Raw genomic sequence first — 26,145 nt, 5'->3', positions numbered from 1 at the left:
CCTGTGCCTTCTTCGAGCCCGCGAGCCGAGGGCACGGCGGGGCGGCCCGGGGGAGGCGGTGCCGGGCTGCGCGGGCCCCACTCCTCCCTCACCGCCCCTGCGCCGTGAGACGAGACAAGATGGCGGCGGTCGGGCCGAGGCCGGGGAGCGGCAGCGGGCTCGGCTGCCCGGTGTAGCGCAGGGAGCCGGGCCGTAATCCGCGTGTCTTCCCCGCTTTATTAACCACGGAGCTCGAGGAGCAGCAGAAGAGGCAGCGTGCGCCCTGTTTGCAGCCCTGAAATGACACCGAGACACTTGAACGCGGGCGGACGGGAGAGGATGGTGCCCTGATGCGCTGAAGGGCTGTACCAGGATCAGTGCTACAGAAAGCAGCACGCAGGTATGTGCATCAACAGAGAAGCAGTGTTGGATTAAAGTAAGACGCAGATGAAACTCGTTTATAAAGCAGAAACTTGATGAGAAGAAACCCCCACATTCAGTGGTCACGGCACTTAGAAAGTCCGTTGGTCAGCACCTTTCAGTACCTCTTGTTCCTAACAGGATTCTGGTTTTGTCATCTCTTCCTGCTGCTCTGGATTTGTTACTAGTTGGCAGAAAGCCCCAGTCGGGTACCCTTCTTAAAACCACCTACAGCAGCAAAGGGCCTGTTCTTGCTCAGACAAACTCCAGTTTCATGTACAGTATGTTTTGTAGTAGTAGTTCCCATGTATATAGTTCAGCGCCCCCACTGGCATACGTTTAGTCCAGTGGTTGTCATAGAACAATGACTGTGCTCCCTGTTTTTATGAGCCAGCTGGATTGTTCAGCACTTAAGATAAGAATGTGCCTACTCTTCTTAGTTTACTTTAAATTTCAGAAAAATATTTGGTAAGTTGGCAAAATTGACTGTTAGGACTACAGGAAACTGTTTATATAAACTTCAGAACTTTAAGATTATATACATCAGTAATATTTATATATAAAGCAAACTGCTAAAACTTTTGACTTTGGATGTATCAAAAAGCAAGTCTAAGTATCATAAGTTAGAAAAAACAACAGGACAGTTGGAGGACTGAGAAGGTAAGACAGCTAAACTTCGTGCTGTATTTTACTGGTTATAGCCTCCAAAATTACAATAGTGCAATGGCAACTCATGTTCCCCTCCTGACATGAGGGAAAGCAGTACTGCATTTGCACATAAGGCTTGTGCACAACACTGGTAGCTTTCACCTCGCTCGTTTATAATTAAAACTTTCTAAGAGGTCACTAAGGTAAGAGATGAAAAACCCTGTTTAGCTCAATACATGTCTTCCTACTCAGTAAAGGCAACAAGTCATTGATTACGGTTAGTAAAATTTTCAGTTGTTTTGTTAACAATCTGTGTATTAATGGCACTGCTTTTTCCACTTTCCTAGGCAGCAGCAGGAGAGAAAGGAATTTATCATAGCAACACTGAACCAAGACTATGCCTCAGCTCTTCATATGGAACTGCTGACAGAGGAAGCTGCAGAACTGAAAGCAGTCAGTCCTTGACTGCATGAGACCATGCCTCTCACAGAAGGCAAATGATGTCTTACTTAAAAAAATTTATGAAATGCAAACTTATTGATTCACTTCTCTTAGAGCTGTAACACTTGAATAACTGCGCAAGGTTAAGGTTCCTACTCACTTCAAATTAAGATTTATAGTTTGATTTGCTGAGAAGACTACGGAGGTCAAATAAAAAAAAAACCCAGCAAAAACTTTTCTTTTAGCATACAGGGTCTTTCTTTCTCCTACTACAGGAGAGCCTTTTTATATACATGGTGAACTAAAACTTAACAAGTACAGAACAAAACATACACAACAACATTTTTTCACAGAAAAAAGTAGCCTCTGAAAACGTGAAGTTGTCAGTAAAAAGGAATACAACAGGAAAGTACATAATAGAGCAATACTTTTATATTATTGCAACAGCAATAATACTATCAGGAAATACTATCACTAAATCAGTAGAAAATTAACTGCTTACAAATGCAAATACTGACCTAATATTAATTAATAGTGCTGCAGGCATTGAGTGTGGATAACTGTATTTTCAGCTTTGTAGTGCAGAAGTTCTGGTTGTAAACTCGTGTGCTTTAATGATTTAAATAACAGTTTGGAGCTTTTGCTTTATACTGTTTGTGTATAGCTTAAAGATAAATGGCTGGTAACTTGTCCTGGGTTTACTCCACAGTGCTTGAGAGTTGCCTCTGTGATCCAGTAAGATAGTGGGACTACCAAGTTTCCTTTATTTGAACAAGTATCGGAACTTTTGACCAAAGTGGGATTAAGTTCTACTCACGTTAGAAGAGCACTCCTGTCCAATATACACACAAGAAACTATCAAGAAGCACACTTCTTAAATTGACACTGGTTTATTGTGTTTAGGAACATTTAATAAATACCAGTCTTTTGGCTTCAGTTTGGCAATCCCTTCCCACCAAAAATCCATTGTGTTGGGGTTTTTTCTGGCATAAACTCCATTGCCAGCAATGGATGTATCAGAAAAAGAAGTTAATAAATACAGACAGCAGTTCTCTAAACATACGTCTTCGTTTAAAGGCATGATACAGATTTACTGAACAAATGTCAAACAAGTTCTTCACAGAAGAAAATTTTACTACAAGCTGTCTCTGAACATTGCTTTCTTCACTAATGCTGGTAGTTTATTTCATTGAGTACAATATTTTTGAACAGTACTGTTGAATCATTTAAAAACAAGCTTTTTCCCCCTTTTCCTCAGCTTAAGGTAAGCTGAGACATGTAATTAGTACTGAACTGTATGAATTTAAGACTGGTGTACCTCTTCCTGAGCATTTCATGACAATCATGAAGAAACAGCAATATAAGACTTTGTTAGTATGGGCCTGGGGAATTTTTTTCAGTTGTTTCAGCTTGCTTTTAAACCACTGTTCAAATGTTAAAAGTATCATATTTAACAGATGTTTTGTGTAAATTTTTGTGAAGTTTAAAAACATGATGGAAGATTCCTGCTTGTGATGAGAATCACTTTCAAGTACTTAAATTTGAATATCCCACAAAACTCCATTGCTTATTAAAAATGTGTTTTTATAAAAGCATGAAGACTACAGAAAACCAATTAACATAACAGAGTTAATCTTGAATAAATTTTTCCACAACTGTATTTTACATATAACCAAACTCCTGCTTTAGCAAAAGCAAAAAGAATAAAAATAAATTCTCTCCCAACTATTTACACTCAGGAATTACCTTTCTGAGGGACTAGATACTTTACTCTACAGTCCCTCTAACCCAAGATGTATTCTTAGGTGTATCCCCTTGTGATTTCGGGTCTTGGAAGTTTTCAGCAAACCTCTCTCTTGCTTTGTCCCAGTTCTTTTTATTCTTGCTCTGGATGAGTTGAACATCTTCAATTGAGACTGGTCTCCTCGTACCGAAACCTGCATGCTTCTGATGTAACTCAAGTTGGATCTGTCAAATGCATTAAATGTTTTGTAACTGCAAGTTAGGTATTCTAAATACTTCATATTTTTTTAATACAAATTCCACCCCCCACTCCCAAGCACTTCTCTTTCAGGTTCTAATACACCTAGATCATACATGAACAGTACCACGGAAATGATGTGTCAAATCACCACCTCTAGAACCGTGATTTGGAGTGCTGATAGATGTCACCTGCCCCTAACATTACTGTGAAATACACCTGAGTGAGCAGCATATGATCCTGTGCTGGCTAGTTTGACAGTACAGGGCATGCTGTGGCTCTGAGCAGCACCAAAAGCAACACATATCTGGTGACAAAAATGGGGCTAACATGCCTGCCACAGAGGCCTGCAACTTGGTGGCTACAGTGATGTCAGCTAGCTTTTCCTCTCCTCTGACCCATCCTCTGATTTTTGTGCTACAGCAGCCTCAGAGAAAGTGAAGAACTCTACCCTAAGCTCATCTGGAATTCACATAACTTAAATGATTTCAATCTTCCTCCAGACTATTGTATTCAAATATGACGTTATTAATTCAATGGCTAGAAGCTGTCTGTCCTCCTTTGCAGTTTCCTAACAAACACAGACATTTCTGGCATTTTCTACTGAAGGGACAACGCTATTGAAGAATTTCAAAATACCTCATTAGTCAATAAAAAAATTATTTGAGATTAGTCTGACTGACATTATTCCTTCCTAACCAGGAGTTTGAAATGTTTCAAGTGAATAGTGGCATACAATTAGATATTTTTCACTGCAAATAAATTATTAGTTTTGTTTCAAGTGAAAACCAGAAAGACCTACCGGATTCTTCATACCACCACCATCCTTTCCCAGGCCTTCCCCCTTCCTCCATCCCATCTTCTCCAACATTTTATGTCCTTTGTTGCTGTTGCTGATTTCACTTGGAAGAAAATTTAAGGTAACTGATAACCAAGAGTTCATATAAAGAGTATGCCCTCAAATACTGAACAACAGAAATGTGTGTGCATATGCTGCTCTGGAAACCACAAATCAAATACTGTGCTGCTCCTACTTCCATCAAGAGCTATCCAGAAGACCCTAATGCTACCTTTTACAAGTTCCTCCAAGAGTATCTTTGGTTAACAAAGCCATTCCAAGCATCTGGTGACTATCAACTTTCTTAAAACTGCTTCTGAACTATTTGCTTGCTTTATGAGCTAAAAGCTACATCATGGGTGGGTGGGAATGGACTGCACTAGGGAAAAGGCAGTATCTGTGCCAAGTCATCCTAATGCATTTATTTCATTGTCTCACACTTCCTTTTACTAATTTACCAGCATCTAGAAGGTCATGTTTCTTAAGAAAACCACCCCAACTACAACTACAGAAGCAAAGGAATAATTGAAGAGGAACATTATATTAAGTATCAAGATGTATGTACATGTTTTATGACAGGCTGGATATTGACAGTGAAAGAAACTGCAGGTGAAAAATCTGCACATGTACTATTACTGGGACTGAATAGGAAAAATAAAAATTGAGCCTCTTGAAAAATAGACACTACAGAAAATGTCAGTAGTGCAGCTGGGTCTTTGATTTTTTGAGTTGAGAAGGAAGTGATCTAAGCATCCTTACTGCCCAGTTGAATTCTGCATGGAAAGTGATGAGTTAAGAAAAAGACTATGTGAAATGGGATGTATGAATAGCTTACAATTTTCTAGCTCGCCTAACACATTATATACAGGTAATTTGTAATCTAAAAAAACTATATGCTAGTAACAAACTGATACTTTATCATATTTTTTTTAAGATTCACAAGAAATACCTCCCCTGCCGTTCCAACTTACATATGAACGGAAGCTGAACTGTCATCTCTCTGGAAGGTTCCTTCACTTCCAACAGTCTCTCTGCGTTTTCCTGCTCTGTCTTTGTACTTTGGATTCTTCACTGCTTTGTTGTCTTCATACTCTGTGTTCTTTACAAGCAGATTAAATTCCATCAAGACAAAGAAAGTGGGCTTTAAATTCTGCACTTCTTCCCTCCAAAGCAAGGCAGCTTCAGCCTACTTCATTAATTCCAAACCTTATAACAAAAAACTACAGTCCTCACTTAGTTTACAGCCATACCCTGTAAACTATATTATTGCCATCATCACATAATGATGTAATATTGCCAATTTCAATAATTTCGCAGAAGCTGTAAATAAAATAACAGGTTCTCTTGAATCTTCTCTTGGTATGAAGAATCAATCTCTTCATATCAAGCTGGACGTAACCCCATAGTTAAAGTTATATCTAAAACAGAAGTAACTTGAATACATATATACTATATTGCCTGTATGTTCACACTGGCATTCTTCTATGGACTTAAAAACTTGAAAAAAATTCCTTCCACCATTTTTTTCAGTTGCTCATTATTTTTCCTTTCCAAATAAAAGATAGCACTGCAATTCAGTGAAAACTTAATCTGCAGAAATAAAAATAAAAATGTCTTGCAAAATCTTAACCTCAAAAGGATTAAGAATCTTGTACCCATTGGAAAGACCTTCTTTTCCCAAACTTTAAACAGAATTTTCATGCCCCCTTACAATCATCTCTCTCAGTACAGGTTTGTTAAGAATTATTATTTAGGGTACAAAAGACAAGCTTGAGTTAAACTACCAGGCTCAAGTTTGAGCACATTTGAAAACTTCTCTTAAAACTTAAAATAGGAATCACAAAGCATTACAAAAATAGAAACCAGAAGATTAAAAACCTTAATGAACTTCCTACTCTAAACTCACCTGTAAACCATATTTTACCCGTATTTGTTTTAATGCTTTTCTTCTGACTAACTCTCTCTCTTCTTTGCTAAGTGCTGGGCAAACTAAAAGGAAGAACACAGGATTGAGTTTCTAATTACTAGTGTAACAATGTTTTGAAACATGACAAGTGTGAGAATTTTTGTTCTAACATTATTACAGACACACATACCAAGAAGAAAATACATCATGTACAACTATTTCCAGTTGACAAGAAAACTGTAAGAAAACTAATTACTATGTTTATATTATAAACAGCTATAATAAAGCCATAATTATAAACATCTCCTGTGATAACCTGACTAACCAGAGGATTCCTTTTTCCTGTCCAGGCGAAGATGTGCTCTGACTTGTCCTGGTTCACATCCATCACAAGTATCACTGCCGGGATGTATATGAAAAGAAAGCACAGTTTCACCAATCTTCACTTCATCTCCATGTTCCAAGATGTAGGGATCACATATAGTTTTAGGCTACAGCAAAAGAAAGTTTTGGCAGCCATGTCAGTTACTCATGAAGGACACAAACTCTATTTCATGCATGCTGCTTACAGTTCAGTAATTCAGCCTGGTCTCACAAATGCAGGCAAGTATTTAACTACAGTAGGGATTTCACTCTAGCAACTGCGAACACAGTGGATTTTTCTTAGTATAACCAAACATTATGTGCTGTAAGTGGCCCTAAAACCAGAAGGGAACCAAGGCAGACATTAATGTATGAAAGAAGCCATACAATGGCATTGTTAGTGATTTGCCATAACACATTTAAAATGACAAGACTACAGTTTTCTGCAGTGTACAGAGCCTTAAAACAATAGGTACTCACCTGGAGAATCTGATTTCCATTAACAACTGTTCCATTCTGACTGCCTTGATCCACCAGAACATAATTTTGCAAATCATGGTCAAAATATACTTCTGCATGAAACTGATAAATAGAAGCTTAGGTTAAATGTTCTTGTTAAGCAAATACTTCACAATTTAAAGGCTACTTAAATGTAAGTTTTTGGAATATATTTTGAGACCTTTAAAATGAGTGCTTTGGTACTCTAAGTTAATAGAGTATTCCATACCTTATGATTTCATCCAAGTGAAATGTAACTCAATGGGCCACAACACCACGAGCTAAAGTATACTATTAATAATGTAACCTTTTTGACCATAAACTGATTCAATACAGAAAAACTATATACTTCTAGAGTGGGAACTATGCTTTATTTAAAGAACTGTGAGATTCAGTAATACAGCATTTTTAACTGTTTGTATAAATAACAGGCTTTTTGCTTTTAAGGTAAGTTACAACACTCTCAATTAAAAAAAAAAATCTGGTCTCGTTCTACTGCTTTAGGTTACTTGGTCTTTCATATCTGAAATACCTCGCTAAATGCCATGCTTTTGTAGCATTCACATAATTCACCTTCACCTGCATCTTAATAATCAGGACACAATGACTAGCCATCATTTGCTGTTTTTTTTATTTCTTTTCTGATATTGAGACTAACAATCTATTTATGGCTTTGTTTGTGCTGTTGTTACCGCTCTTTATCAGTATTGTTCCCATGCCCACACAGAACACAGAAGACACAACTCCTGGCCAAACTCACAAAGATATACACTACCTCCAAAAAAGGCCACTGAACAAACCAAAGTACCAAATTTTCCAACCTACTAAGGCTTCCAGTAACAGCAGTAAGTCTAAAAAGGCGACTGTTTCAAATACGACAAGCGAATATCCCTTTTGCAATAGTAGAATAAAAAAGTCATGAGTCAATCTGAGAAGAAAAGTATTAATTTAAAACCAAATCTGTTCTCTTCTCTGAGCAACAGCAGTTGTTACATTCGGTTAAAAAAAAAAATATTCTGAAGACTGGTTAGCATTTCCAACAGGAATACTTCTGCAATGATGGAGACCACCTGTTAATTCAATAGTTTAATTTCTACCTCTGTTCTATTGAACAGAACTAACCCAAACTTCTTCTAAAGAGGCTAAATCTGCAGGGTGTAGCATTTTTTTAATTCTCACTTTCCACTCAAGAAAAGCAAATGCCAAAGTTGTCCACAGCTATAAACTATGAATAGTGAGGAAAACAAACTGGTACATAACTTTTTTTTCCTGCAGATATGTCATTTATGTTTCTGCCTTTCACTCCTTACCTGAAAAGTGAAGTAACTTCTTATTAAACTGTCAGTACCCGTGAAGTACTAAAATGGTAACATTACAGAAAAATAAAAGCCTTTTGACTTCTTTATTCACCCAGTTTCAAATACATGCCTCAAAAAGTCATTAGTAGCAGGAAATTACTCTGGAAATTATTTAGTATGAAATATGGTACATGGCTGATTAATCAGAACTATAATCTGAAACAGACATAGTAAAGCGTGTTTCATGAGACACTTGCATTTAGAGATGTTTTTAGCAAACTTTTTGTTTGGATGACATGTCTTTATCAATCTACATTTTTCTTTTATTAAGAGTGCTGCATTTAGGGTCTGCGCTAAAGTATTTAGCAAAACAGAGCACAAAATTTATCCTTAATCTTTCTAAACCAGAACAAAAAATTTCCATTCAATCTACCATTGAAAGGCATTCTGTTAATTTTTCAAACTCCCTGTACATCACATTTATACGGTTGCCTTGATGAAAAATAAAATAAACCCTTTTGCTCTGAGCATAACAGTGAGGATTGCATTACTTTGTGACAAGATTCTTACTAGCTGACATCAGGATTTTATATACCGTTAAGTACTTAACAGAGTAGTAAGTTTTCCTCAAGTTCAATAACTATGAAATTAAAGATTCAAAATACAGTTTTTTTACTGTGCATTACGATGTAAATTAGTAAAACTCCCCTTTAAAAAAAGTACTTAGCTTTTCTAGACTTTGAAAACACACTGTTGTTTAAGTTCCCATTCAGTAAAAAACTAGTTTTTTCCTTTTTCTAAATTCAAATGTGGCTAAACCCACATCTTATTCTGAAAGTTCTTCCAAAAAATTAACATGATTTTCCAAATTTAAAGCTATAAAACCTAAAGCTTCATTCATACATTTATGTCTGCTGATCTACCTTTCAGCAGACATAAACAAGAGTTACCTTACTGACTCCAACTTCAGGAATCTGAAGTGTATGTCCAACATCTTTTTCTCTGTAAAAGCAAGTTAATATATAAATGACAATGAAGTAGAAATAGGTCTATAAGTGGCTTACAAAAGGTGTATTTTAGTTGAAACCTTAATATCATGTTTCTCTTGTAAGCTATTAGGAATCTTTACAGATACAAAACAAAAGGTCCCTTCTCCCATCTTTATACACTATACGAAGTAGACAATGTATAAATGATAAAACAGTACCATTAAATTCTTATCTATAAACCTGACATTTCTACCTAAACTTTTATACTCATGCAATGCCTGTAAATAACAGTCTGAACTCTGCATCCTTCAGGCTCTTCAGTGCATCTTGGCATCAGTCTTCAATGCTGAAGTTGAATTCTTGATAGCATTAGGCAGGTAATACAAGCACAGAAAAAGTGATCTGTACAGGGTGTTTTTTGGTTTGTTTTGGTTTTTTTGTTAAAAACATTACAGTTGGACGAAGGGATTTGTGTATTACATTCTTATCCTTAAGCGATGAAGAAGCAATGCAGCTAGCAAAGGACCTATATGCTAATTCCAAGTAGAACTGTCTTGTGTTGATCTTCACATAAATGTACATAGAAAACCCCAGCTCTAAGAGCAAATCAAAACACATCTATTACTGTTAGATAGAAGCAGCTTTTCAGGGGCGAAGTTTTCAGTAAGCTTGGATGAAAACATTAAGTCATCATTAAATTCATCCTCTACAATGAACCAATCAGATTTAGAACTGTAAGAATGCATACAGTCTAGTACAACCCCCAACTTATTATCTAAAACCAATGAACAAACCCTACTGAAATGTCAATGTGTGAGGAAGTCTGCGATATGCTTCCTTGTGATCCTGAATTTCTGAAGGGTGTTCTTCCCTTTCTGAAAAAGTTACTTTAGTTGCCAAGAACAAAGTTTACTTACTTTCTAAAAAACAAGTTTTCAAAGAAGGACTTGCAGCTATGCTGCCACTAGGGCTCTGATACAAGATCAAGTTATCACTAACAAATTTTGAGGGCTGCTGAGCTGCATTAGCTATGTATGCTGTTACATTATCACAGCAACATGCTGTTACATAACCTGATTTGAACCTCTTATTGTGGACTAACCTAACTCACAGTACCTCACAACTGCTGCAGGCTAGGAAGACAAGCATGAAGAGTAAGGACAAGCAATCCAAAGTGCTTTCCATAGCTTTCAAAGCAAGGTAGTTTTAGATATATATAGAATATTTCATTTGGTTTTACCTTCCAATTGTAGCAGGTTTCACAGCTGTGATAATATAAAGTGATCCAGTCTGTAGAACTGGTGATCTTATTACAATTACTCTGATACAAGGAGGCCATATCTTTTCTTCATCTATAATTATATAGAAAAAACCACCACCATTATTATCAATAAATTACAGTTTTACCCCCACAGTCCGCAGTTTTCAAAAAACTGATATACATTCAGCCATTACTTGGCTGAATAATATGCAACTTTCATAAAAAGAAATGCACAACTGCATATGAAAGAAAACTTTGATGACATTACTGTTTCAAAGGCTTTCTGACTGCACACCAAGGTGTTACAGACGTTTTCCTAATGCTGCTTATTTACATGTGCACTACCCTTTATAGCAATAAAATATAAATACATTCACAGAATTTACTAGTATATTATAAATGTATGGATCATTAATTGTAATATATTAGGATAAAATTTACTTTGAGAAAAGGCAATACCTTTTTGTTCACATTACAGACCTAGTGCATACAGAACTTTATATTTGAAAATTTCTTTGTCAAATATTTTTAGCTGTTATTAGCACTATGCATCAACACAGATAAGAAAAATAATAGACAGAGCCTACAGATGCATATGCTTTTTTATCTCATTATATTTTATTATATTCTAACAGATGTATGAATTCTGTACTGGCTGTACATTTGCAGAAACATCTCCAATAATCTTAGCTAGGAATAGACATAAGATGAGAAGACACTACCTTAAGAGGTACTAGGGGAAAAGAAACTGTCTTCAGTTTTTATTACTCCATCATTACTGCAGAACTGAATAGTAAAAGAAGGAAATTTAATCTGAAAGTCTGATGATAGCAAGGACATTTTGATTGGCATTAATCACTTAGGATCTGAGTAGTTAAGTAAAGTAATGAAAACATAAGAAACAAACTATTTAACTGTGAGCAGGGCACAGGCTACAGTACAGTCTTCATTCAGGTTGTATTTCTTTCTGGGATTTGGAATATCCTTTGCATACTGGTTGCATTAAGCTTTTCACAGGTTACCTTTATTTTTTTTATTGGTAAGAGATCATTCACTTCTTGAGGAGTTCTTAAGGACCTTAAGGACCTAGGAGAACGTTTTCTTTGGTATAAAACAGTATACAGGTTTCCTCTCTACACCCATTTCTTACAAGTTGTCACCGGAATACACACAAAACAGCATTTCAACCAGTACTGACTACTCCACATTCCTTTTCATGACTGTGGACTCATCTTGAATTGAATTATACATGATAGTTTATGAACAGTATCAGAAATACTATATATTAATTTGGGAGAGTTAATACACTGAATTATTGTGAGTTCTGTTCTACAATCTCTATTTTAGCAACAGACTTTCTTTTCTCCCTTCTCTGTCTTAATCTAACCAAATTTTATTCAATCACTGAGGTTTCTACAGAAGCACAGGATGTTATACTAGGAAACAGCTTTTTATAAAAACACTACTACTTACATCTGACTACTGTGCAAGTGAAGAAAAGAAAAGAAATCCTGGTAACATACAGCACTTTTTAATTGAAAGTATCTCAAGTCACACGCTTTAATATATTTTTTAAAATTATCCAAACTGTCATTTGTTCTTAACAGGCTCCTGGAAAAATACAGTAATACCATATATAATCCACAATAATTCACCTTCATTTTCTGAGTCTTCTGAATCATGAGTTTCTTCACTCGTTAATTCTTCCTCACTGTAGGTTTCACACTCAGAATCTGTAATTTCACCTTCTTCTGGCTCACTCTCTGTGTCTGCTGTTCTACTGTCATCTGTACATGCTGCAGTGTCTGGTGTACTTTTGCACGAATGTGAATTTATACTGTCTGTAGAAACCGATTCTTTGGCTGTTAGACTGTTTCGTGGTTTTGTGTCCATTTTAGTCTTCTTTCTTATATTTGAAGATTCATCTTCTTCAGTAGAACTTACTTGCTCAGTAGTGGAAAAGCAATTCAGACTGTTAGATGATTTCTGCTCTTCTGTGTCCAAATCCTGGAGGGGAGTTTATATAATGTTACAGTATTTACAGATTGAGTTTTTCTAAAGAATGCTATCATCCTGGAAGTAAATTCTTCGCTAGGAAGAATTATTTTTACAATTATCAAGAATTGGTCAAATTTCCAGAAACTTTTGCACAGGCTGTCAACAGAACATTTGAGTAAAACCATTTTCACATTCTAAAAAACATGACTGAGACCGTCATCTATTTGGGAAAGTGTGACTGCCCTCCTCTTCTAAACTTCACTTATTCCTTCCTCTTTTCTCACACAAAACTTAAGAAACTTGTACTCACTTCCAAACTTGTACAACACCATCTTGAATATTTTCATATTTTGCTTTTATGACACTCACTTCTGTCCCTCTCTTACTCAACTCTTGCAACTTGCTTAGAAGTTCCTTAGTTTATCTTCATCGTATCTTCCTCCTGTTTTTGTCTTCTCATTTTTTTTCTACCATGGTCCAGAATATCTGGAATGCCCACTTATGCTTCCCTAATGACCTGTTCTTTCTCCTTTCAAAACTGCATCTCTAACAAAACCTTTAATCAAGATAAGAGATAGAGACTATAAGCTTAATTAATGCTATGCAAAACAGTTCTAATGAAAATCCATTTTCTACTGCAAAAAAATTTCTCCATTTCTTTACTGAATATCAGACAGACTGGATCACTGCAGGTGCTTCCACTGCCACTTATTTCATCAGCAGAAAGAAACAGCCTGACAACTATCTCAAAAAAAAAAAAGGAAATAAAAAGAAAAAAATGAAAAAAAAAAAAAAAGAACACAAGTGGCTTTAAAAGCTAAATAAAATTTCAAATTTTAAGTTATGGGACATTTTGAGTTCAGAATGAATACATTCAATTACTCTGAATTGTATCAAATATTGCAACACAGCAGTTAAAAAAATACATCCTTGATCTTTTTGTGTATTTCCACGAAAGAGCATTTTTCATTCCAAGACACGTGAAATAATGTGAATGCCAACATCATGGCAATTAAAGCACTTTCACTTTCAGAACTGTAAAAACACATCAGTGCCACAGACGTAAGACAAACACAAGAATTCGCCTCAACTGTTGGATAGGACAGTGTACTTTTGAAACATGTTTAGTAAGACAGCAGATTCTCAGGAAAAATCAGCAATTTTAAAAATATTTCATGTTTTAAGTGAGAGACTATTTGTTTAGGGTTTCTCCATACCGCAGTGGCCCTTTCCTGAATTCTCTAAGTCCTGGAATAGGAAGGAATAGGATTACAATGCTGCTGTGTAACATTGTTTATTTTAAACAAAAGATATAGTAATCCTGCCAAAAGTAAGACTACACAGTTCATTCATGTCAAACACATAAATTCCACTAGAAATATTTTTGGAAAATTTGATTTTTCCTTTTATGAATTATATTTTTCAGTATATTAATATTTGTCTATATTTATGTTTGGTATGGATACTGGATTGATACCAAACATACCAAAGTGTTCTGCAATCCTAAATGTAAACTAACAAAGTAACTTAGAGTATTCTAATCTAATCTAATCTGAAAACAGAGAAACTAAATGGTCCACTCAAATCACAGTTGAGGCAAAACAACCGATGACTATGATGCACTAATGCCCAAGAACAATGCTTCAACCACTCAGCTCCTTCTCCACAGTGAATCCAGTGATACTCATTTTTGGTATCACTTCAGATATTTTAAATTATAAAGTAAAAAGGTGCAGTTTCAAAGCCTGGCTACTAAAGAGAAGACTCTCAGTTCTGTGTTGAAAACAGTAATTTTTAAAAACACTCTAATAAACAGACCACAGAGTCCATACGTACATTCATTCTATGATTTTGCCAATGTGACCATTAAGCCTATTCTCAGCAGTTTCCGTATTTTTCCACAATTGCTATGTTCAACTACGTTTCCTGAACTACGTTCAAGAAAGCAAATAAATTAAATAGTACTGTTAAGTAGTGATAAAAATGCAATCTTTACATTTAGAAATCCTTGTACAAAACTGAGGATTTTAAAATTGGATTTTGAATTGAATATGGATTTTGAGCACTTCAAGATTTCACAGATTTGCATTAAAATACACATCTTGATGAAGTTTATAAACTGATACTGAATGTATCTTAAAGCATTTGAGAGGCCTTTAACTGTGGTGAAGAAATCCTTTTCCATTATGTATGACTATGTACTGGTTTTGGCTAGGGTAGAGCTAATTTTCTTCACAGTGGCTACTGTGGGGCTGTGTTTTGGATTTGTGCAGGAAACAGCACTGATAACATAGATATGTTTTTGTTATTGCTCCACTCTGCCAGAATGGAGGCTGGGAGGCAACACAGCTGGGATAGCTGACCCCAACTATCCACAGGGATATCCCATGCCATTTGGCATCATGCTCAGCAATAAAAGCTGGGAAAAGGAGAAGGAACTGGGAAGATGTTGGGAATTAAAGCCTTTGTTCTCCCCAGTAATCATTATCAGTGCAGGAGCCCAGCTTTCCTGGGATGGCTAAACACCTGCCTGCTCAAGAGAAGCAGTGAATTAATTTCTTATTTTCCTTTGCTTGTGTGCACGGCTTCTGCTGTATCTCAACCCATAAATTTTCTTACTTCTACCTTTCCAATTCTCTCTGCAATCCTGCTGGTGGTGGACTGAGCGAGCAGCTGCCTGGGGTCAAACCACGACAGAGTACTAGTACTAACATTGAACACATGCAGCATATATTAAAGTGTGACTAGGCAAACAGCACCTAATACCTTGCTTCCATATAGTCACTGCTTCAAAACCAGGAACTGGCAGTAAACACTGAACAACCCAATACATTCTAGCAATGCACTTCATTTCTCGATTACTTTAACTCTTCATCCCAAACTTACAAGACACAAAGGATGCAAGTACATGCTTATTTATAACCATGTTTGTTACACCATGATATTAGGCACATATGTTCCTTTGCATGTTGCTTTGCCTAATATATCTAAATAGTAGACTGATACCAATAGTCACATGTTGGACATGGACTGACTCTACATGATCCAGGTTTGAAAAACTTTCTATCTACTGGGTATATGATCTCTGGGATTTTTCTCACTAAGCTTGAGTAAAGTTGAAGGGTGTAATCAATCTGATTGATAGTAAACCATTTTTTAACTACAGTTAAGTCAATTCACATTTCTGCATCCCTGGCAATGTCAGCCAAGGGTACGAATGAAATCAGGATTTTTATGTATCCCATGAGAAGCAATCTTACAAAAATAACAAATCATGCTTGTGCAAGTGGAATTGATGGTTTTGCTTTAAAAAGAATAGGCCACAAACTACTGATTACAATGACCTTTTGAAACGCAGACTGTCCTACTTAGATATAATGTCAGTATTATTTAAGTGTTTTTAATGAAAAATTCAAAATATTTTAAGCATTTAACTATAATTTTTGCTTTACTGTGACAGAGCAAGACATTTTGTCTCTTAAAACTTCAGTTTTTCTGTATTAAGCCTGATCAACATCCACATTCGTGCAATTCTTGAGCATGTCTACAAATTAAAACAATTCTAAGAACTGCACAGTTTAAACTATTTTTTTCTCAATTTGTTTTATACAAAACATAGAAATATGTACAAATATAATTTTTCACAAACATGTAGTCTGTTGTTTTTTGGTTTGCTATAAGTTCAGTAGCTGACTGAACAGAATCATCGGTACTCAACACTCATCTACAGGGATGAATAGTAAATGTTTAGCATTGACTCTCTCAATTTGAAATATTAATCTGACATTCAGTATTTCACTAAAAAAACATTTTCAAACAGTTAAAAATAGCTCTTTCACTCAGATGATTAAGCTTTCACTTGCTAACACCATTTCACTAGTACTTCAGTTACTCTCTTCCACCCTACACAATACTCAATTTTCCAATGCAAAAAATCCAATCAAATGCCAGAAAAAAAAACGTGTAAAGCTCTTCCTACATCATACAGAAGCCATGTTATACACTGGTGGACTGCTCTGAAATACAGGAAACAGAAATCTGCCTTACCTAAAGAATGTGTAGTTTGTTTAGCCCAAATGCTTTATGTTATACAGTGATGCTAAATACTTCTCTTCTCAAATATTCTAGAATGCCATCAAAGTTTTCTTCAGATGTTTATCTTACACAGAATTTCAAATATATTTCAAAGTTAGTTTGCAGGCGAATGGATTTGGATTAAATAGCTTAAAAAAACTTGTTAATTCCTTCAGAAAAAAGGTATCTAACCATCAGTTTCTAGTTATTATTTTTTCCTTTAATAAAAATATCAAGGTTAAAGGTAAACATCCATGGACTAATGTGTTTGTTGTCTCAACTCTACCTTTACCAGAAGCTGCCAATCCAAAAGAAGAAATCTTCAGATTAGCCGTGGTTTCTGTCAACTGACGTACCTAAAGATGGGATGAATATCAGCAAAAAGTAAACTACATGTGATAAAAAAAAGTAAAAACCACTGCTTCAAGAGTTCTATGGGAAATACTACTAAAAAAGCTTTGCCTCTCCTACAGAAGCAGCTAGGATGCATCTATAATGGAAGAGAATATGGCAGAAGTTAATTTTTTGGAGCATCATACTGAAATAAAATTTAGTAGGTGGTAGTTTAAAAACAAACAATTTTTAAATTTAAAAACAATTTATGGAAAAAATGGCATGTGTCAGTCCCTGCTTCTAAATTTTGCTATGTATTTCTAATGGCCTCAATACAGCAAGTAGAACCGCATGATCACTACTGCATACAGTCTATTCTCCAATTTGTATGGAAGCCCTGGATATAGATATTGGGCCAGGGATCACATTATCATTTATGCCACTTTTTTTTTTTAACTTTTCCAAATTTACTTATTCAAAGGTTTTCTTCATAAAGAAGAAAATACAGTGTTTCTTGCCCCAGATTTTTTTTGGCCTACCCCTATGAAAAGACATCAGAACTGAACTATATGCCCAGAAGTTTCAAAGTATTCTACCAATCCTTTTATGTGAGCTGCACAGAGGCTATGTAATAATTCATCCTGGCAAAAAAAATTCCTGATTGTCTACTAAAAGCAAGCAAGCAGACAGTATACTTTGTTTCACAAGTCAGAAGAAAACTATTTGTAATAGAGAAGCTTGGTGACTGAGAAGAAAGGATCTCTTTAAAGAAAGTTCTTGTATAGACTAGGAACTTTCCTCAGGTGATAGTAAGCACGTTAATTCCCCTCCCCTTTTTTTTCTTTTTTTTTTTTTTTGCAATTAGAGGTACGTTCATTTTAGCAGATGCCTATGAATATTTGCTTGTTTGGTAATTCAGCCTGTTAAAAATACAATAGCATTTTAACAGATTAATTTTATCCTTTACATCTGCAGAATTATATTGGTTTTTTTTCAAGAATGCCGCGATATTTGTGGACAATTCACCTGCCATTTCTGTAGGGTTAGGCATCCCAATTTACTACTTATAAATAGATACTATATGTAAGACAGCTGAGAACATCAAATTCTTCACAATAGCTAGAAATTAAACCACAACTAAAAACCCCTGCTGTGACCAGAAACAGAAAGTTAACAGACTGTAACTGGAACAATATTTTTTAAATTAAAAAGGTATTCACTCTGGTATAAATTAAGGCATTCAAAAAATCAGATGCAATTTGATTGCAATCAGTACCATCTACATAGAAATATATGCTATGATGATCTACATACACAGCTGTTAAATTTCCTTATTTCTTGTATTTTGGCAATATAATAAATATAAATATCTATCAGTATGGGTTAACATTTAACCCTTTAACTGAAAAAGGAAGAAAAGTGTTTCATGTACTTGAGAGTGTGTAACTACTGCTCGCTGTTTTCCCCTGCTTCACATTCATATTCTTATAAACCACCTTATCTTCATCCAAGAATAATAAAGTTCAGTGGGTATATGACACATTCCCAGAATTACACTCTGGTATTGCTTTTTTAACACTACCAGTGGTCCACAGACCAGGCACTAAACAAAACCTTTCTCCTACCTGTACCAGCTACAGAAAAAGAAAGTTGAGTAAAACCTACTTTGGTCAAGAAATGCCGCAATGTTTGGAGGCCTTTTTCACACTAGCAGCACAATTTAATAACTGACTGGGAAAAGCAATAATGAAGTACTAGTCTTGAAAAGAACTGTCACAACATTAATAATTTAAATGGTATTCAGGGAAAGAAAAGAGAGGAGGTTGGATACAAATGTGGAGAAATGTATTTCAATAGACAACATTTCAACTATGAAGTGCTACTTAAAACCAGACATTTTTAGTTTTGTTCTAGCATGAACTAATTACTGCCTTTGTCTATATCAGACTAAGCTGAACAATTATATTGCCAAAAAAATATCATGCATCTACAAATGTGACTGTGCAGCTTATAAACTATTTTTTCAGTTTTATAGCAGAAAAATATAACTCTTTTATTCTGGTAAATCTTAATCTTTTATACTAATGTAACATACATTTTTTTTTAAATAATCAAGGAATTCCTTATGTGATTAATAACCACACTACAAAAATAAAGTATTTTAACTCAGCTATGTAAAATATGACTGTAAGGTACTTTGGTTTTTCTAAATCTAACAGCGCATTTACAAATAAGTGCACTGACAAAAGGCATTCTTTTATTTTTGAAGTCTGAAATGGAAAATATTTAATGTTTCACTTTGTATTCTCCATTTTTTAAAAAATTAAAAAAGGCCTTGTTTTCTTCTATGTCATTAACGTTCACTTCCTGTTCACAGATGCAAAGATCTGTGCACTACAGAACACTTTAGATGTTTTTCCTATTATCTTATTTGTCAAACAAATTAGTTCAAAAATAAATTACTCAGTTCACCATCAATAAAACACAAGCAGAAATGGATGTTTACCTTCTACCTTGGGACTATGAAATGCTCACACAAAAGATTTGTTAACAACACCATCTAAATAAAAATATGTTATTGATATAAAATAAGCTAAAGACAAATCAGAGGACAGAAGCAGACTGTGATGGGATCCCAAAAACATTACTTGCTAGGTCAGAGCTATAGATGCCTCAGAACTTCTAGAAAGACACTTGTCAATATGTAACAGTTCATCACAGAACTAAATTTAAGAGACCTATTAATTAGTTTATCATGAAGACTTATTCCTACAAGCATTTCATGATCCCTTCCTGACACATGATGAATAAAGTTCTGTGTTAACAATGCCTTTGCACTTCCACTGCACTTCCACTGCATTAGCTCCCTTCTCTTAATTCTAAAGGATCCTTATACTTAGTGTTGCTCAAGTGTCCAGCTCAAGCTTTCAGAATGGAATGGTTCATGCGAAGTTCTCTCAAGGAGTAGAAATTTCTGCATTAGCCACAATCTGTTTATAAAAGGTGTAATCCATTAACAACCACTATCCGTTTAACATAACTGCACTTGTTCTTAAATGTAAATAGTTTCCATTTTCAAATATTTCAGAAGACCTCAATCCTGATTACAATTTTTTAACTGTGCACAGATGCTGCGTAACTATTATGTAAGAGTACCTGTACCATAATGTAATTAGTTCAGATTTCAACCAATATGCTTGTCTAAGGCCTACATAATGAAACTATGCACTGATTTAAGCAACAGCTTTAAAAAACATAAACCAAGTAGCACTGCAAACTGGAGAAATCAATATATTCAATTATATCCTAAATAATAAAACAAATTTGCAGAATAGGACTCAACATGAGTAAGAGTGTTCATGAAGGAAATACTTCTTGAGGTTTAATAACTGTTATAATAGAACTTCCTGATGTCTAGGAGTGAGTAAAATTTTTCAAGGCATTCACTAAGTACATACTATATGGTATGCCTTCTTAGCACTCAGAAAAACGACAGAAAGGAAGTCGTGCTTTTCATAACTTAAAATACCAATTAATTGCAATGGGCATTTATTAAGCTTATCCACACCCTAAGGACAATGAAAATGTATTGACCAAACAGGGTATCAATAGCAAAGCACAGTATGCAACAAATTAGAACTTTAAAGACATTTCCTCAATCCCAAATGATAGTAGAGATACAGTAATATGCCAATGGAATGAACTTTGGAATACAGTCACAGAAAAAGGGTTATTTATGTCAGTGGATTTTCAAAATTTACATTTTTTGATTCATCATGTGAACCTGAAAAAAAACACAAACAAAAAGAACAAACCACAAGCCAAGACCCCAAAACCCACTGAGGTTAACACTGAATTTTTGATGTAAATCCAGCCAGCCCAGCACCTTGAACTCATTCTAGTGTGCTGGTTATCAGAAAACTTCACTGACACTCGATATTAGACTTCTTTACAGTTGCATTGCAATAAAAGAGTCTTGAAAAACTGAGAGGATCCAAGTTAAAAGTTTCATCCTTAATCACTCAAGGAGAAAGTTATTTGAACACTAACTACATGTTAGCAACCTGTTATATGTAGTTTAAATACGTTTAAACAGTTTGAAAATAAGCACACACCTTCTGCACAAAACCAAGCCCCTTAACCTATAAATTATGTAATGGAAAAAAAAACAACAAGTTTTGCATTTTCTGTCCGTCAGTTCTGAAGTTACCTTATATTCATCTGCAGTAATCCTCTCTGGTTCTTTTCTCTTCTTTTTCCCTTTTTTATCCTTGGTGTGCTTAGTACCAGAGGCCTGGTAAGACTGCAGATCCACTCGTGAATGAAACTGGTATCGTCCGCTTTCCACATCACAGTAGTAATAAATTCCAGTTGTTGGGTCATAATACAGTTGATTTTCCTTTATAAGAAATGAAGAACAGTGTAATCATCACTTCAAATAAATACACTGTTCAAAGAAACACCTTGTTAAGAAAGAACCACATTTGCAGTTTAATAAAATGTACTCAAAGAACTGTAGCGGCTTGATCCTGGATGGCTACCAGGTGCCCCTCCAACCACTCATTCAATCTCCCTTCTCAACAACAGTGGGAAAGAAAATAAGATGAAAAGCTCATAGGTCAAGACAGAGATCACTATCATGGACAAGCCAGATTCAACTTGGTGAAAACGGGTTATTTACTGCCAGTTAAAACAGAGCTGGAAGATGAGGAGCAAATAAAAAACATCTCTCCCTGTCTCTTTTTACACTACTTCTACTAAGCCCTTTCATTCCCAGGTCCTCTACCACATGCATGGTATGGGGAAATGAGGAGTAGGGGGCTGAGATCAGCTCCAAAAAGTCCCTCTCTGCTGCTACTTCCTGCTTCAAGTACGGGTCCTCCACAGGCCACAGCTCCTGTCAGGGAAACCTGCTCTGGGCTCTGGCATGGGCTCTCCACAGGCCGCAGTCCCTTAAGGAGCTGCTTCTGTGTCGGGTTCTCCATGGACTGCAGTGTGAATATCTGCTCCAGTGTGGTCCTCTTCTACAGAGGAAGAGGAGAATCCTTATTCTTTGACCTTGATGTTTGCAGGATTGTTTTTCACACTCATCCTCCCCATACACAGCCCACTGTGTTTTGCCCTTTCTTACACATGCTTTCAGAGAGGCACCACCAGGTCCTCTAAAGGCTCAGCTGTGCCCTGCAGTGCAACCAGCCGTGTCCAGGCAGTCCTTGGCCTCTTCTCACACAGGCTGCCTCTGCAGTCCCAAGCCTCACTATCAAAACCTTGCCAGTAAACCCAATACAAGAACATTTCCTGTAATTCAGAACAGTTACTGAACAAGAATTGCCTTGTGTAATTGTACCACTGTAATCTATAGTCCCAAACACTTATGTATCTAACTAAATCCACAAACTATTTCAAAAGCAATGGTATAATTTAAAACCTTAAAAATTAAATTCAGAAGCATTCCTGAAAACAAGCAGTTGCGTATCATATGCATTTTTTAAAACTTAGTTGAATGCAGTGCTGCAAACAAATCCTCTGTTTTAAGCACAGAAGCTCCCTGGAATTTTTGACAGTATATGTATCTATCTAGATGTGTATACATATACACACACCTTACAGGACAGAAAGAAAACATCCTCAAAAGCTTTTATGAAAAACATATAGCAGAAAGTAACATTAAGAAATTCTGATCCATCACCTATCTCCTTTTTTTAAAGAAGTATTTTCTTTCCTATAACATTAAACTAATTGGTAACGCTGTACAAGTAAAAGTACAAGCATTCGGTGTATCTTCTCTCAGCACTCTTTTCACTGTGGAGGAGCCACTTAGTTCAGCAACCTGTAAACAAGTCATCTTTTAACTGAAGCTTTTGAGAGAGTTACAGGTCAGCTTTATAGTAAAAAATTTCTACAATGCTAAGTAACTTAAAGATCTAAGGAGATCTTAGCCTGCTATCTTTAATTTGACTGAAATAATAAAAAAATTAATTAACAAACGGCCAATACTATTAATCTTCAAAAACCTGTTTTTCAAAACATAAAACCTTGGATCTTAGTTTTTTGCTCACATCAACTTTTACTAATAAAACTTTTGCAATAGAGAAAAAATGCCAAGGATTTTGGAAATGATCCTTACCGAATTATAATAGAATCCAGTGCTGTGGTCATAATACAATCCTGTATTTTCATCATAAGTAAATCCAGTTTGTGAAACAGCTGCCTCTGCAGCAGCTCTCAAGCTCTCTGCCAAAGAACCCTCTGGTACTGAAGTATCTTCTGCCTCCTGATACCAGAAAATAAGAGATTAAATTTTCTTCTAGAAAGAAACTGCTCTGTGAACTTGGGACTGTTTCAGAAGGCAAAAATTTGGCTGCGATTTACTGATAAGCTCCTACTGATTTCAACGGGACCGAGACTTTATCCTGTGTCTTTCGTTTTCCCCCATCTTTATTCAGAGTGGTTCACATAAAAAATACACACAGTGAGTATCTTTCAGTGCATTCCTAAAACAGATTTCTGCTCTCTGTCCCACTTCTGTTGCTAGATGCTAAGGCACAAACTCAGTTGAGTGACCTAAGAGAAGGCTGTACAGCAGAGAAGAAAGCCAACCCACAGCAAAATAAATAAATAAACTCCACCAACAACTTACTTCTCCTTAAACGTTGCCTCCTTACATCAATGGAAATAAAAATAAAAAGTACTATTTAAGAAAGTCAGCATGGCCATATTGAACATACTCTGCTTCCAGGTCCTGCTTCCAGGCTATGTAGGATATATATGCCTTTTTAAAAAAATAAACGAAATACCAAATCCCAACTCTAGGAATATGCTACACTTGGAACATACTACAAAAAGAACTAGTTTTGAAGTACAAGTCTGCTAACACCAGCACCAGACTATTATGAAAAATTGTTTCATAAAAAGACATCAGGACCAAAAGCACATCTTTTAGATGGAATAGTAACAGCGTACTGACTTCAAAACTGGTAAAACCCCAGACAGCTCAAAAACCTGTAAATTCTGGATGAAATTTGCCTCTTCTCCATCTTCAGCAACTTTGGTGCTATCCACTCTTAGAGGAATATTAAGACCTGTCCTCGATTCCTCTGTGGCATTATCCTCATTGCCTTCAGTCCCAGGATTGTGCTGCACTGGTAGTTCAGATGCAAAATCTTGAGTATCGGTGTGATTGTAATAATTTTCATAGTAGTAATAATCTGGGGGGAGGGGAGAAGGAAAAGTTGAAATTGCGTAAACTAGCAAAGCAATATTTTACTAATGCAGTTTAAGGATGCTAAATCTTAAACTGGAGATTTACACAAGTAAGTAATCTAATGAAAATTAAACAGTGCCTCTATTAAGTAGTGCCTCTGCTTTGAATTTATTCTACTCCTAGTGAACAAATTATGTCTTATTTTAATGTACTTTAAAAATTGGTAAAACACCTATGTTTGTAACATATAAGATTACTACATAACAGATTATTATGGCATTCTGCTAGTCCATGCTACATTTTATCCTGAACAAATGGCTTGAAAAAAAAAGGAACTGGTCTGAAAGATAATGCCAGGTTACTAAGTGTAATTCAGCAGAACATACAGACTTGAAATGTATTAAGATGCTGTTCCAGATCCCTGTTTAAACAGTCACCAGCCAGCCTCTCTACCTGCTTGTGACCACACAGCATAGTCCTCTGTCTGTACTTCTACGCTAGATGTATCTTTCTCCTTCCTATTATGGATTTCCTCAGTGAGTTCTTCTACCTGAAAGAAAAACAGTATGTTACAGAACCCAATACTGCATTTTAGTGCACCAGAAAAGAGCATCAGCCTATTTTGCATTCCATAATTCAACCAAAACATAATGGCATCACAGACATTTCAACTGATTTTGTTTGGTAGGAGACAATTTTGTACTTGAATAGTTGGCATAACGGAAAACTTAGTTTCTGATCACAAAGGGAGCAGAGAAACTTAACCGAAGTTACTCCTACGATGCCCACCCTGTAAAGTCAGATTTCAAGCAATAGCCACTGTTCTGTGTTGATGTACTGTGGCATTTACAAATCCCAGACTTGCAGAATATTCTGAACTGGAAGGGACCCACAAGGATCATCGAGTCCAACTCCTGACCCTGTACAGAACCATCCCCAAGAATCACACCATGTGCCTGAGACCATTGTCCAAATGCTTCTTGAACTCTGTCAGGCTTGGTGCTGTGACCACTTCCTTGGGGAGCCTGTTCCAGTGCCCAACCACTGTCTGGGTGAAAAACCTTTTCCTGATTTCCAATCTAAACCTCCCCTGACACAATTTCAGGCCATTCCATCAGGTCCTGTCACTGGTCACACACAGAGGAGGGATCAGTGCCTGCCCATCCTCTCTGGACGGAAGCTGTAGGCTGTGATATGAGTCTCTCCCAAACTTGCCTATTTGGCCGTAAGAATCTGTGGGGTAGTTTTCCCACTCTACCTCACACCTTCCTTAATAAACATGTTTCCTTCTGCTAAATGTAGTTTTCCCTTCTGACTGCGAAGCCAGCTCTGTGGCAGAGAAGGCAACACCGTTCTCCCCACCACCGCCGCCGCTGACTCGGGACCCCACCGTGGCATTGGTCTCCCGCGAGCCGGGAGAGCCCGGCGGTCTCCGGGAAGCGCGGGACCGGGCGGAGGGGGCTGGCGGAGAGGAGGCCGAGGGGCCGCAGAGAACGGCAGGGCCTGGGGCTGTGGTTTCGGGGCGTGGGGGCCCTACCCGTCTCTGCAAGGCCTCGCTGTCCTCCCGCGCCCGGCGGTACAGGCGCTGGGTGCGGCGCAGCCGCCGCCGCGCCCGCTCCAGCTGTGCCCGGCACTCGCCCAGATCCGCCTGCAGCGCCGCCGCCTGCTCGTCCGAGTCCGCCTGGCACTCGCCGGCCGGCGGGGAGGCCATGACCGCCCTCCCGCCTGCCGCTCAGCGCCCCCCGCTCAGCGCTCGCCCGCCACCCGTCCCGCGGCGCTGTGGCAGTGGCTGTACTGGCCCGTCCCGCCGGCCCCGGCCATGGCCCCCCGGGCGCGGGGCGGAAGCGGCGGAGGGCGTGCACCGCACGCGCACCGAACGCTGTCCCGCCGGGCGCGCGAGGGACAGGCCCGCGC

General features: G+C 37.0%; 1 protein-coding gene, 1 long non-coding RNA gene and 1 other non-coding gene across 4 annotated transcripts; 2 read left to right on the top strand and 1 right to left on the bottom strand.

Annotated features, from left to right (window-relative positions):
- LOC113982067 lies at positions 1–3,220 on the top strand. The gene is made up of 2 exons (XR_003538642.2): positions 1–379; positions 1,395–3,220. It is a non-coding gene; the product is annotated as an uncharacterized LOC113982067 (long non-coding RNA).
- Positions 1,045–1,173, top strand: LOC113982106. The gene has a single exon (XR_003538650.1). It is a non-coding gene; the product is annotated as a small nucleolar RNA SNORA47 (small nucleolar RNA).
- On the bottom strand, positions 2,360–26,145 carry AGGF1 (angiogenic factor with G-patch and FHA domains 1). Of its 2 annotated transcripts, none has more exons than XM_027709942.2 (14): positions 25,769–26,145; positions 24,685–24,781; positions 24,030–24,235; positions 23,155–23,301; positions 21,238–21,426; positions 16,981–17,050; positions 10,602–10,713; positions 9,323–9,374; positions 7,057–7,158; positions 6,539–6,704; positions 6,214–6,296; positions 5,279–5,406; positions 4,272–4,371; positions 2,360–3,456 (listed from the first exon to the last, which is right to left on the bottom strand). In XM_027709942.2, the coding sequence occupies exons 1-14, from the start codon at positions 25,940–25,942 to the stop codon at positions 3,256–3,258; spliced, it is 1,827 nt and encodes a 608-aa protein (XP_027565743.1). In that variant the 5' UTR covers positions 25,943–26,145; the 3' UTR covers positions 2,360–3,255. The 2 variants fall into 2 exon arrangements, with proteins under 2 accessions (XP_027565743.1, XP_027565742.1); XM_027709941.2 differs by lacking the exon at positions 16,981–17,050 and adding an exon at positions 12,278–12,629 and having other exon boundaries at positions 25,769–26,143.

Source organism: Pipra filicauda, unplaced genomic scaffold, assembly GCF_003945595.2.
Source record: "Pipra filicauda isolate LSUMZ 115617 unplaced genomic scaffold, ASM394559v2 scaffold35_size7292922_pilon, whole genome shotgun sequence".
Classification (NCBI taxonomy): Eukaryota; Metazoa; Chordata; class Aves; order Passeriformes; family Pipridae; genus Pipra; species Pipra filicauda.
This window is presented reverse-complemented; position numbering and strand designations above follow the sequence as displayed.

Excerpts from the sequence above, each read along its gene's own strand:
- AGGF1 (XM_027709941.2), bottom strand. The coding sequence starts at position 25,942 with ATGGCCTCCCCGCCGGCCGGCGAGTGCCAGGCGGACTCGGACGAGCAG. Across the intron at positions 6,297-6,538 it reads CAGGAAAAAGGAATCCTCTG|TTTGCCCAGCACTTAGCAAA; the intron begins GTTAGTCAGGTT and ends TCTTCCTTTTAG. Across the intron at positions 5,407-6,213 it reads GGGTAAAATATGGTTTACAG|AACACAGAGTATGAAGACAA; the intron begins GTGAGTTTAGAG and ends CTGCTTGTAAAG.